This window comes from Salvia splendens, chromosome 1 (genome assembly GCF_004379255.2).
Source record: "Salvia splendens isolate huo1 chromosome 1, SspV2, whole genome shotgun sequence".
Classification (NCBI taxonomy): Eukaryota; Viridiplantae; Streptophyta; class Magnoliopsida; order Lamiales; family Lamiaceae; genus Salvia; species Salvia splendens.
The window spans coordinates 38,526,834-38,540,309 of NC_056032.1; the positions used below are offsets into that span (position 1 = coordinate 38,526,834).

Consider the following 13,476-nt stretch of genomic DNA (forward strand, 5'->3'; position numbering starts at 1 on the left):
TTTTTTTTCTCTCCTTCTGCAATTTTCACAATAAGACAGGTTTCTTCCACTTTAATGGAGTAACACTATTTCAATTAACCTGGGTTGACTTGTGGGGTGATTAGCATTAGGAAATCCAATAAAATGAGTAATTTCCCATACATTATGCATGCACTTAACAATAACGTTTTGTTTCAAATTTTAACACTTCCTATTATCTTATTTTAAAATTCATTAAAATTTTTAATTCCTATGTTAATAAGAAATGGGAAATAAAATAAAAATAATAATATTGAGTAAATTATATTTCAAATTCGCGTAAAAATTGTTGTAAATACATCTTCTTTTTTATTAGTTGAATGCATTTATTGATATTAAAAACTGCTGATCAAAAAGAAAAGGAAAATGAGAAACTGTGGTCAGGAAAGTTATAGGGCCATTCGAATTTTTATTTTATTACATTGGAAAAATCCGTTTTATTAGTAATAGGTCTGGGCGGTAAAAATAATAAATTGTAGTAAAAAAATATTTTTTTTCTTAAATATACAAATATTTAAGCTAAAATTTTAATTTTTTTACGAAGTGTTGCAAAATTATTAGTATGAAATTTGTTTTAAATCAATTAAGGTTAATAAATAGATTTTCAATGTAAAATGTTAAAAGAAGTTCGATTATGCACATACAATTATGTACATTTATCATTGCCCTTAGTTGAATGCATTAATTGATAGTATTATAAACTACGGCTCGAAAGAAAAGGAAAATGTGAAAATTATGGTCGGAAAGCCATTGGAATTATTATTCTATACATTGGAAAAATCCATTTTATTAGGAATAAGCTTGGACGGTAAAAATAATAACTAAAATAAAAAAAAAGTTAATTGGTTATTTATCATAATCCTATTTATTCAATGACTAGAGTTGAAAACAAATATATAACCAAAATATGTAAGTAGAATAGAAATTTGTTTATTTGAATCAAATTTTCAAGAGTATCATTCAAGACTCTAAAATTATTACTGAACGGAAAAATAAGAGATTTGATTTGAGGTCATTGGGATTGGGATAAGCGAACGGGAAATTTTTTGACGTTTGCATGGATCATTGGGATAAACACAATAACTCGAGAAAAGAGAGTATCTTATAGTTACAGTAAATTAATATAGTATATGAGTATATAAAAAGGTGACGTGCGACGCACGTGCGACGCGGTAACATAGATCATGAGCCCCCCTTGCGGCTCGAGCCATCAGCCCTTTCCTCTGCAGTGGCTGCACCCGGTAGCCATGCCCTTGGCTTGCCTCAATGCCCGTCGCTCCCTCGCTCTCCCATTAATGTGTTCTCTTTACCATATGTTCTTTTTGGTTTTATTTATTTATTTATTTTCATTTTCCTTCCATTTATTTGTTTTTGTGAACTGATTATTTTTTGCTTATGAGAGGAAAATAGTATTCACGACATTATTCAACTTTGATAAGAAATTGAAAAATACAAAAGTATTCAAATTAAATACGTAAATAAATGCAATCGACAAAATATAACTAACTATGGTGGTGAGTAAAAGGAAATGCACTATTGACATATAAATTTAATATATACTTTTGCTAAAAATATGTGTTCAAAAGTCAAATCATATATATTGCTAAAGTAAAAAAACAAAAATTAAACCAATCTCGTATGACGTATGGCGATAGAAAGATTCAAATAATACTCACTTTACATAAATGAGGTTTTAAATAAAGTAAAGTCGTCACGAGCCTGATTGAGGGGGTTTTAAATAAAGCTTCTTTACCTGTTCAACCATTATATTATACGTACAAAAAAATAATTTCTCACTCATTTTTCTCTGTGAACATTTTCATTTGCATTTTAAAAATTAAATAATGTAATTTTTAATATAATTTTAAGTTTTTAGTATTTTAATTATGTAATTTTTATTTTTTAAGACTTTGTAATGTAATTTAAATTATTTTACTAAAATTTTATTAATGAAATTCACACCAAAAAAATAATTTCTCACTCATTTTTCTCTGTGAACATTTTCATTTGCATTCTAAAAATTAAATAATGTAACTTTTAATATAATTTTATGTTTTTAGTAATTTAATTATATAATTTTTACTTTTTAGGACTTTGTAATGTAATTTAAATTTTTTTACTAAAATTTTATTAATGAAATGTTGTTTTACTAGTTGTATTTTTAAATTAAAGAAATGAAATAGTGAGACCCAAGAAAAGGGAAGGGAAGAGAAGTGATGATTAAGATATGAACGGTTGTCGTTATTGTCTCTTGAATAAGGGATCTCTTAAATAAGGGATGAGGTAAAAAGTGGTGTGGAGCCATGAATAATGAAGGGGAAAAGATGGTTAAGGCTGACCGTTGTGGATGGCCTAATGAGATTTCAACTTTGGTATTCAAATAATTAAATATTATTACTCCCTCCGTCCATGATTAAATGTTCCATATCTGATCGGTATAGGTGTTAAGAAATTGTTTGACTTTATAAAGTAAAGTGGGTAGAAAAAGTTAGTGAAATATGGACCTACTTTTATATATTGGTTTTATAATAAACTGCAAGCGAATTTTTAATTTAAAATCATAGTTTAAAAAAAGTTTACTCTTCGGCAGCGGCGGCAATGGTGGTATGTTCAAACGAGACATGAGGAATGCAATTGTTTGTTCATTTGTCGCTCGTTCTGACGACGACATATGGAAAATGTCGGCCGTTGTAACGAGGTTCAATATTCCAAATAAAATAGTAGTTGTGGAAGAATCAGGAGTCGTTTGGTTTGGCTTGTCTAAGTCCCCTTCATGTAAACATACTTAAATTGAGAAAAATGCTTGATAGATAATTTGGTTTGATGTAAAAAATTGGGTGATAAATGAGTCTATTGATGGATGATTTGGATGAATTGGGGATTATAAAAATAAAAATATTTTTTGAAAAAAACGGTGCTCGTGCCACCGGCGAGCTCGTCGCGCCAACAACACGAGCCCAACTCATCCCCAAGGCACCGTTTTGCATGCTCTTAGTAGACAGCGAGATCCACATTATTATTCATGTTTAATGAATTGTAATGATCGGTCATTGTGGTATAAGTTATAAATAAATTGATTTAGATGGATAATGAGTTTGGACAACTTTTAAAAATGAAAATGCATATATTTTTATGGGATTGACGGAAATGGAAAGTTTACTTATATTTATGGGACGGACAAATATATATTAATCCATCTTTTAACTACAATTAAGTTTCTTAAACAAAAAATAAAACAAATATTTTAATTGAAGAAAAGAATCAAAAGAAGAAAAATACTTAGTTGGATTTTAATTTTATATGTCATTATAATTTTTTATCTCACTCTAAATCAAAAGTTATGAATCCATTATTGGGCTTCACATCTCGAAAAAAATGGAAAAAAGGCTCATATGAACCAACGTGGAATCCGTGGGTTTCAATTCAAGAATTATTTTGGTATATTTAAGTGTTTCTTTTATTTACATATGTACTATTTTCTCCATAAGGAGATAGACCACTTCTTTGGGCCGACCTATGATTTATATAATTTTATTCTAAAAAAAATAAAAGAAATGAAATAAAATAGAGATAAATATTTTTTAATTTTTTACTAATTGGTCATTTTAATTATGACAAATCAAAGAAAAAGTAGATCTTTGATAAAAAGAGAGAAAGTATATTTTAGGAAATTAAGATGGATTATAAGATTAAGTCATACTAGTATCTATTTTCGGTTTGGGGATGGGACCACTAGACGTTATTAAGAAAGCTCATTAGTGCCACGTGGCTTATCCATTAAGTGATGACGTATTCATACCACAATACTACCATGCCCAGCTTGTTCGTGGGAAGGACCCAAATTATGTGCCCTGCCTTTCAACAATAAAATCATCTACATTCATGTCTCAATACCGTCTCATTCATTCATTATTTATTAGTCTTATTGCACTTTTTACCTCATCTCTTAACTAAGAGACAACACATACAACCCTCCATCTCTTAGAGCATCCGCATCTCGTCTCGATGCGGGCTCGATTTCGTCTTGGCGAGACGAGACCGCATCGAGATGGCGATGCAACACTCCCATCCTGTCCCATCGCGTCGCGTGGCCCGCCGCGGAGATGAAGCTAGCGAGCCAGCTCGCCACGTACCAACGCCAAGTGGCGAGCTCTGGCGCAAGGCGTGACACCCACGAGTGGGGTGTGGTCATACTGACGCAATAAATATTTTTTTTAAAATTTGATTTTCCGAAAAATAATAATAATAAAAAATCAAAGATTTTAAACGGTAAAAAAAATTATTGATTTATTTTTCTTTTTTATTCTATAAATACTCTCATTACCTCTTTCATTTTACACACAAACACACATCTCTCATCTTTTTTCCTTCTCATCACTATCATATCATCTCACTTTTCTCTCCAATTTCTGTAAAAATATCTGGTGACGGAAACTCCGCGGCGAGGGCGGCTTCGACTTGAACGAGTTTGTCGACTGAGGGGGCATGTACAATGTTTTGGGTGCTTCCGGTTCTGGTTCGTCGTCGGGCACCCAAGGCTCGCCGGCGTACCAAACACCATCTTTTCCAGTTGAGGCATACTATCGTCCCTCCGCCCCGAGGGCGGGGCAAACGCAGGGATTATCCCAAATTAGGGAGAATTTTCCAGCGGAACACACTCCGGAAAACCTTCCGACCGGAGCTAGAAGAGGAGGAGACGGAGGAGGACGAGGCGGTGGAAGCTCCGCCAGTCGCAGATTTGATGACGAGGAGGAGGAGGAGGAGGACCTAGGCCGTCATCCATACAGCTCCAAGGAGACGATGGCTCTGTTCAACGCTTGGGTCAACATCTCGTACGATCCCATCGTCGGGAATCAACAAACCCGCAAGTATTTTTGGGAAAAGGTCACCGACCTATACAACAATGAAAAGTCGAAGGGGGCCCGCCGCCGCAACTTGAAGATGTTTCGCAGTCATTTTCATCGAACCGACAGAGATGTCAAAAATTTTTGTGGGATCTACAAGAATGAAGCGGCGAATTACCAAAGCGGAGCCAGTGGAGCCGACATTCTGAGAGCGGCTTTGTGAGTCTTTAAATCCGACGCCAAAAAAGAATTCAAACATGTCGATGATTAGGAGTCGGTCAAAGACGTTGAAAGGTGGGCTGGTGGTGTCCAGTCCAACACGGGCTCGAGCTCGAAACGCACGAAGCACGCGGTGGGTGGCCAATACTCGTCTAGTGATGGCGGGGAAGGCAACGCCTCGCAAGAGGTTGAGTTCCCGACATCCGATGCAGGGGGCTCCTCCGGTACACAACGTCGGCCGCAAGGGAACAAGGCGGCTAGAGGGAGGGGAGGGGGAGGGGCCGAGGCGAATCAAGCCAGGCGGGCTCCCAAGAGCCGCCGTCCTCCCTAATGTCCATGTACTTCGCCGCGATGATGACGGACACTTCCCGCATGACGCCTGCCCAATATCAAGCCCATCATGCCGACATTGCGTATCTGGCGGGACAACTTGGTATTACGCATTCATCCGGTGCACCGCCACCGCCTTCGGGGGATGATTCGCCAGTGGAGTAGTTTTTAAGTGTGTAATTTTTAATTTCTATTATTTTAAATTATGTCTTTTTTAAAAAAGATTTTAATTATGTGTTTTTTATTTTTTTAGGATTTTAAATTGTAATTTTCTTTTATTTAATGAAGTGTGTTTTTATTAATTGAATTTGTTGGAAATAAAAATAAAAAATGAAATTGAATGAATAGTTAAGGGATGAGATGGTTAAGAGATGGAGGGATGCAGGTGTTGTCTCTTAGTTAAGAGATGGGGTAAAAAGTGCAGTCGGGCCCATGAATAGTGAATGGATGAAATGGTTAAGAGACGGTATTGAGACAAGGATGTGGATGGCCTTAACCATCTCATCCCTTAACTATTCATTCAATTTCATTTTTTATTTTTATTTCCAACAAATTCAATTAATAAAAACACACTTCATTAAATAAAAGAAAATTACAATTTAAAATCCTACAAAAATAAAAAACAGATAATTAAAATCTTAAAAAAATAAATAAATAAGACCTAATTTAAAATACTATAAATTAAAATTTTCACACTTAAATTATAAAAACTACTCCGCCGGCAAATCATCCCCTGAAGGCGGTGGCGGCGCACCCATTTGAGGCGGAATACCAAGTTGTCTTGCCAGATACGCAATGCCGACAAGATGAGCTTGATATTGGTCAGGCGTCATGCGGGAACTGTCATGCATCATGGCGGTGAAGTACATGGACATTAGGGACGCTGGCGGCCCTTGGGAGCCCGTCTGGCTTGATTCGCCTCGGCCCCTCCCTGCGTGAGCTCTAGCCGCCTTCGCCGCCTTGTTCCATTACGGCCAACGTCGTGTACTGGAGGAGCCCCCTGCATCGGATGTTGGGAACTCAACCTCTTGTGAGGCGTTGCCTTCCCCGCACTCACTAGACGAGTATTGGCCACCCGCCGTGTGCTTCGTGCGTTTCGAGCTCGAGCCCGTACTGGACTGGACACCAACAGCCCACCTTTCAACGTCTTTGACCGACTCCCAAACATCGACATGTTTGAATTCTTTTTTGGTGTCGGATTTAAAGACTCGCAAAGCCGCCCTCAGAATGTCGGCTCCACTGGCTCCGCTTTGGTAATTCGCCACTTCATTCTTGTAGATCCCACAAAATTTTTTGGCATCTCTGGCGGTTCGGTCAAAATGACTACGAAGCATCTTCAAGTTGCGGCGGCGGGCCCCCTTCGACTTTTCATTATTGTATACGTCGGTGACCTTTTCCTAAAAACACTTGCGGGTTTGTTAATTCCCGACGATGGGATCGTACGAGATGTTGACCCAAGCGTTGAACAGAGCCATCGTCTCCTTGGAGTTGTATGGATGACGGCCTAGGTCCTCCTCCTCCTCCTCCTCTTCCTCCTCGTCATCAAATCCGCGACTGGCGGAGCTTCCACCTCCTCGTCCTCCTCTTCTTGCTCCGGTCGGAAGGTTTTCCATAGTGTGTTCCGCCGGAATATTCTCCCTAATTTGGGATAATCCCTGCGTTTGCCCATACCTCGGGGCGGAGGGAGGATAGTATGCACCAACTGGAAAAGATGGTGCTTGGTACGCCGGCGTCGATGAGCCTTGGGTGCCCGGCGACGAACCGGAACCGGAAACACCCAAAACATTGTACATGCCCCCAGTCGACAAACGCGTTCAGGTCGAAGCCGCCCTCGCCGCCGGAGTTTTCGTCACCGGACATTTTTGCAGAAATTGGAGATGAAAGAGAGATGATATGATAGTGATGAGAAGAAGAAAAGATGAGAGATAGTGTGTTTGTGTGTAAAATGAAAGAGGTAATGGGAGTATTTATAGTATAAAAAAGAAAAAAATAAATAAAAAATTAAAAAAACTTACCATTTAAAAATTTTAATTTTTAATTTTTTTTTCAGAAAATCAATTTTTTTTAAAATATTTATTTATTGCGTCAGCGTGACGACTCCCACTCGCGAGCCGGCGAGTGGGCGTCACGCCTCGCGCCAGAGCTCGCCAGCTTCATCGAGGCGGAAGGCCACGGGACGCGACGGGAGTGCCGCATCGCTGTCTCGATGCGGGCTCGTCTCGCCGAGACGAGACCGGGCCAGCATCGAGACAACGATGCTGATGCTCTAACCATTAACTTTCCCCTTTATTCTAATAATAAATAAATATTTTTATATTCACAAATAAAAATCTCATTTTTTTCATTTTGGTACGTTCATGAATCACAATCTCGATTCACACTTATATTTAAATACACACATTAACTTATTTTACACATATTTTATTATATAAAATTAATATATAAAGTAAAACTCACATTTCATTATCTTTTTTTCAACTCACCTTTCATAAAAATCGTACAAACTCATTTATAACTTTTAATCACGGACGAAGGGAATAAAAACATTAAACGGTGAAGCTTTCCTTAGTCGAATAGGAAAATAATTGTAGTCTGTAGAGAGTCAAAATCGATTTTTTTTTAACTAATAACATGTGTTGTCTTTGCTTGCTGAGTTTGTGAGGCATCCTTGTTAATATAAAAATTTTAACACCAATATTTAAAACTCATATATGTGAGTAAATGTGCGTAGCAAAAATAAAGCATGAAGGCTCATCTATGGTAGGTGAATCATAATAAAGAAAAATATGCTACTATATGATAATATATACGTTTGCATCCCATGATGACTAGGTTACCAAGTAGTAGATATATTTTGTGTGGTTTCTTCTCGTTTTCATCGTCCAAAAAATATCGTGATTTGTGCTATATTATATGCAATTTTCTACCCACTTTTTGGGCTCTAATTTTTCATTTTTCGTTAATTTTTCGGAGGTCTTCGTCGTCCTTTACCAATTTTATTAATAAAAAGTGAACCATTTATGTGAATTTTATATTAACATTCGTACCTTTAATTATTAAATACATTTAGGCGGCTATTTTTTTTTGTTTTGGAGAACCAATATTGGCTGTGATGTGCGGAAAGGACAAAATGGTGACCAAAAACTACAACAATGATTTTTTGAAAACAATTTTCCTTGTCGTAATAATAATATGTTATATTCGATTGTTCATATTAGTTGTGATTTTTATCGATCTTCTCAGCGTATAAAAATGGGTGTATTCTAAATTCAAATTGGGTTTAGTACTAGTAGTATACTTAGAGAAGCAAGGAATATGAAAACTGTAAAATTTTAAAATTAATTATATACTATATTGGTCTATTTGCACTCTTAACTTAAAGTGCATTTCATTGCATTCATCCAAGTTCCCATAGCTAAAAATGAGTTTGATTAATTATGTAAAATCTAAATCTCTTATAAAGTGCGAGTGTGACAAATCATTTAGAGGAGACAACTTAGAATGCACATAATAGTAAAGTAATTAAAAAATCATGGTCGCACGGATGAGAATAATATAATGAAATTGGTAATAGTGGTGCGGAATCCAAATCATAGTATTAAGCTCCTTATTATATTATGCTGTAATGTTACACTAACCTTGGACAAGGAAACAACTCTATCAACTAAATAACCCTTCAGCCTTCTTCATTAACATCATCACCCATAATTGTTTCCTTGGGAAAACACTTCTCTTCACATTTTAAGCTGCGACTTGATATATTGGTAATCATGGAAATATGTTAGTAATTTTTTAAAAGGTTGATAGAATCTACAAGAAATTGTACCACAATAACATTTTCTTTTTAGACACCTGCAATTGATACATTTCTGAAATTATAATCATGAAATCATCATTCTGCGTTAAAGCAAGAAACACATGAACAATTGAACTAACCTAATTGAATAATACTATACATGTTATCCATTATGAAGAATAAAAATGGAAAAAGAGCATCAGGTGTTTAAAGACTGATGCACTTTTAGTATGGCTTACTACAAATAAATAGTAGTAAGAGATATGATTCTCACTTTGCATCTTGTGCTGATTAGGCTATTATATTGACCTCTTGCAAGGATTATTATTTTACTCCTACAACTTACTAAGTAGAGTAGTATATCTTAATATGCATGGTAAGATCTTCAAAATTTATCCCACTTGCAATTTCCATGAAATCTTTACATACTACTCAAATTTTATCTTGCGAAAAAGAAATACCATTGACCACGTTTTTTCTCAAGTTGAAACATTGCAAATAAAGTGAGACAATAATTTCTTGATTATATGAGGTGACTGATTTAGAGTTGCAAGTTGAACATATTTCAAATTATGAGATTTTGAAATTTTGACTATTTATTTTCTTGGGTATGTAATTATGGAAATAATAGAATGATGATTAGGTGATTGACAATTAAGTAGTAAAATTGGAGTAAAAGACACAAAGCACTAACATTGAGATATGGATTTTGAATTTTGAACTTTAGTCAAAAAATAAAATGAATAATCATTTTCTCTAAATTAAAATACTCCTTATTAGCTGGGAATAATATTAAAACGGCCCTTTGTTCCTCTCAAAGGTCTCTTAATCAGACCACTATTAACGATAATTAAGCTAAGCCAATCTTATCGAGGATTCTCTATATCATTTCGATTACTATATTTTTATACCACTAATTTGTCAAATTTGGCCCTAGCCCATCCGATTATGTATTCCTTCCGATTCCAATTCTCCAATAACGATGTTCTATATTAAAAAATTATGGGTATCTCATGAGAATCGCCCAATTCCAAAAAAAATCATCTATTTATCTTCTTTTGTTATTCGTTGAGAAAAAATTGTGATTTGTTATTATTAAAAAATTCCATCTATATCAAATTGATGATTTGTTATTATGGAAATCAAAATTTAAATAGTAGTATATCAAATACACAAAACGTTATAAATCATAAGAAGCAGAACATTATAGAAGCACAACCCATTATCTAAAGAAACCGACTCAGATATAGATTGATAGAGCAGCAGAAAATTAAAATCATACAGCTTGAGAAGAAGCAAATTGTCGATGATTTAGCCCTCAAGTAAAGAAGAGACTCGGTTTCTGTCACATCACAGAACAGAACAAAAAGTTCCATGCAGCTCTATAAAAATCGACTGTCTCCTTCAACCATTCATATGAAATAGGTAGTTGTTGATAGTGTTCCATCCAAGGGGACATAATTCTCATGACCCCGCAAGACAAGAAATTTTCGAGATGTAGGACTAGTCAAGAACAGTGGGATAATGAAACGACCCAGACCACAAAAAAATAGACCAGAAAATTTCCAATTTCATCCAAACATGATCCTGACAAAAAGAGAGAGAAAAAACAAGTTAGGAACTAAAATAAGAAGCTTGATATGAGTATTTCCATAACAAGAATGCCAGCGAGAAGGACGTAAACAAACAACCAAACGGAGATGCCAACACATGGAGTTAAGTTTTGCACAAAGTAAAAAGAAAGATGTTTTATAAGAATGGCGACCCTAATGTGCAGAAGGTTATGTTGCAAGGACCATCAGAAACAGAAATCACAGAAAAGGGCTAATTTAGATTTTTAATGTGTTTCTAAAGCTGCCTTCACTAAAACTCAGAAACTGCTCAGAGTAAGATAACGCAGTAGAATTTCATTGTTACAGACATACAAAAGCCTTTACATTTTACAAGTGCATAAAGTATCAAAACCAGTGGCATGAGTAATGACAGAACAGAATCCAGGAGTTACCCTTGAACCAAAATTAATAATGGTGTTGCAGGCTAGGAAGCCATTTGTGGAAAACCAACATGAAGTAGAAACTAATCTTGTCTGTGGTCATCAAACACATAAATATCCAAAACATCCCCCAAGACATGGAGGTAATATTTAGGCTCTACCTTATACAGATGTTCAGCTATGAGAAAATATGCATATGTGAAACAGAAATAAGTTCACTAAAGAATTCTAGAGGGCAGCAAAGCATTTTTTTCTTTTTCCTTTCTCATACTTGTACCCCTTTTCATGGTTTGGCACGACCAACACCAGAAATTATTGTCCCAACCATATAGGTGTAATCTCACAAACAGAAATACACCAAACATCTTATCGCCAACATGGGCAACAAGTGTAATCTCACAAACAGAAATACACATAGATACTCGGATTACATGTATAGATGGAAGCATAACAAGTAATGGTTTTAAAATCTCAATAGTCATTTCTATCCTTATGTCATGGTTCGAGACATAGCTGCACCCACCCAAAAAAGAATGCCTCGGACAATGACCCCCCAAAAACACGTAAAAGGTTAGTATGAAGTGGTGAAATTTAATTAGTTGTACCACTTTCACATGCCACCCACATTCTTCTGCATCCAAGGAATATTGCACTATATTACGAGAACAGTTGGCAAACCTCCTAACTGTCTAAAATAAGAATTCTTACTGTAACACCCTTGGCTAGATGGCATCTAACATATAGGACAATCTATAAAGACCAAGAGGTCTCAAGTGTTCCAAATAATATAGAAAATAAACAATTTTCAAGTTGTAAAGGGGGAAAAGAGTGTTTCAAATGGCAGGACTTACGTAAGGTTAATTAGTCCTCAAACTATGGTGACGTTGTAGGTGTCGCAAAGTTGAAGTAAAGCAGCTTGATTAGCAGGATCAAGATTTCCTGCAATAATCCGAGGCAATGTTCCAGGTGAGTGAGAAGAAAGATTTGCTAAAGATGCGACCAAAAATTGCTTTGGATCTTTGATGTCTGGCAGAGGATCCTCATCTTTCCTGCCAGCATTGCGCAACTGGAACCGTGCAGCATTAGAACCAATAGTTTCACTAAAATCTGGTTCCTCAGGCTCCTCTTCCACTCTGTCCTCCTCTGGACGTGAAAGGAGTGTAACAATGCTGTCAAGCATTTTTCCCCAAAGTTCTGAATGTGATGGTGGCAGAGGCTCACATAAGATCCTAATTGACGCTACTGAAGCTAACTTCAGCTCCATTGAACCCGTGATTGACTTAAGGTCAGGTATCCAAACTTTCTCCAAAATTTGGAAGAAGACATCGGGCTGCACAGCATTTATCGAGCCAACAAGTTTCTCAGGACCATGCTTCACCAGAAAAAGTGACATAAATATAATAAGAGACTTAACGATCTTCGTTGTTTTGTTATTCTGAAGCCGCTGAAACAGGGTAAACCATATATGGCTAATGTGGGCAGAGACAACATCATAACCAAGATTTTCAATCACAGTATTGAGCACATAAAATCCTTGTTCAGCAGTATTCCGAGATGAAACTAAATTTTTAAATATTCCAAGAATATTGGATAAACACCCCTGCTGATTTAACTCATGTGGAGCCTTCCTAAGGAAGGCCTGGAGCAAGTGGACAAGAGAAGGTACATTAGCAGACTTTTTCCATGAATCTTGAAGAAGGAGTATTGCAAAAATATCCATATAATTCCCTGGTAAAGGAGATCGATTGAATTCCACAAGCTGAGCTAGCAGCTGGAATGCATAAGGGAAGAACTCAGTAATATCTCTCGATAAGATCACCTGTAGGATGGGCAATAAGCTTGTTTCAAAAGCTGAAATAATAGATGGGTCTTGCTCACAAGCCCTCCTGATTAAAAGAGCAACGGAATCAAACAGATGATGATTAAAGTCTGGGTTTTTGGGGTTTTCGCAATTTTAAGTTGTATTTTTATTTTTTGTTGTAAATTTATTTTATTTTTAATGAAGTGTATTTTTTTAATTGAATTTGGTTGGAAATAAAAAAAATGAAATTGAATGAATAGTAATTTAAGGGAAGGTTAAAGGACGGAGGGTTGCAGGTTCCGTCCCTTAGTTAAGGGATGAAGTAAAAAAGTACAGTGGGGCCCGCGAATAGTAATTTAAGGGATGGTTTAGTGACAGCGTTGTGGATGGCCTTATCCGTCTCTTAACCATCTCATCCATTAACTATTCATTCAATTTCATTTTTTATTTTTATTTCCAACAAATTCAATTAATA

At 35.9% G+C, this 13,476-nt stretch overlaps 1 protein-coding gene across 1 annotated transcript; it reads right to left on the bottom strand.

Moving 5' to 3' along the window:
• Positions 1 to 12,068: 12,068 nt before the first annotated feature.
• On the bottom strand, positions 12,069 to 13,145 carry LOC121804875 (exportin-2-like; the record flags this gene model as incomplete). Its single annotated transcript, XM_042204579.1, has 1 exon — positions 12,069 to 13,145. A coding segment is annotated over one exon (1,077 nt), but the record flags the coding sequence as incomplete, so codon positions are not given.
• Positions 13,146 to 13,476: the final 331 nt, after the last annotated feature.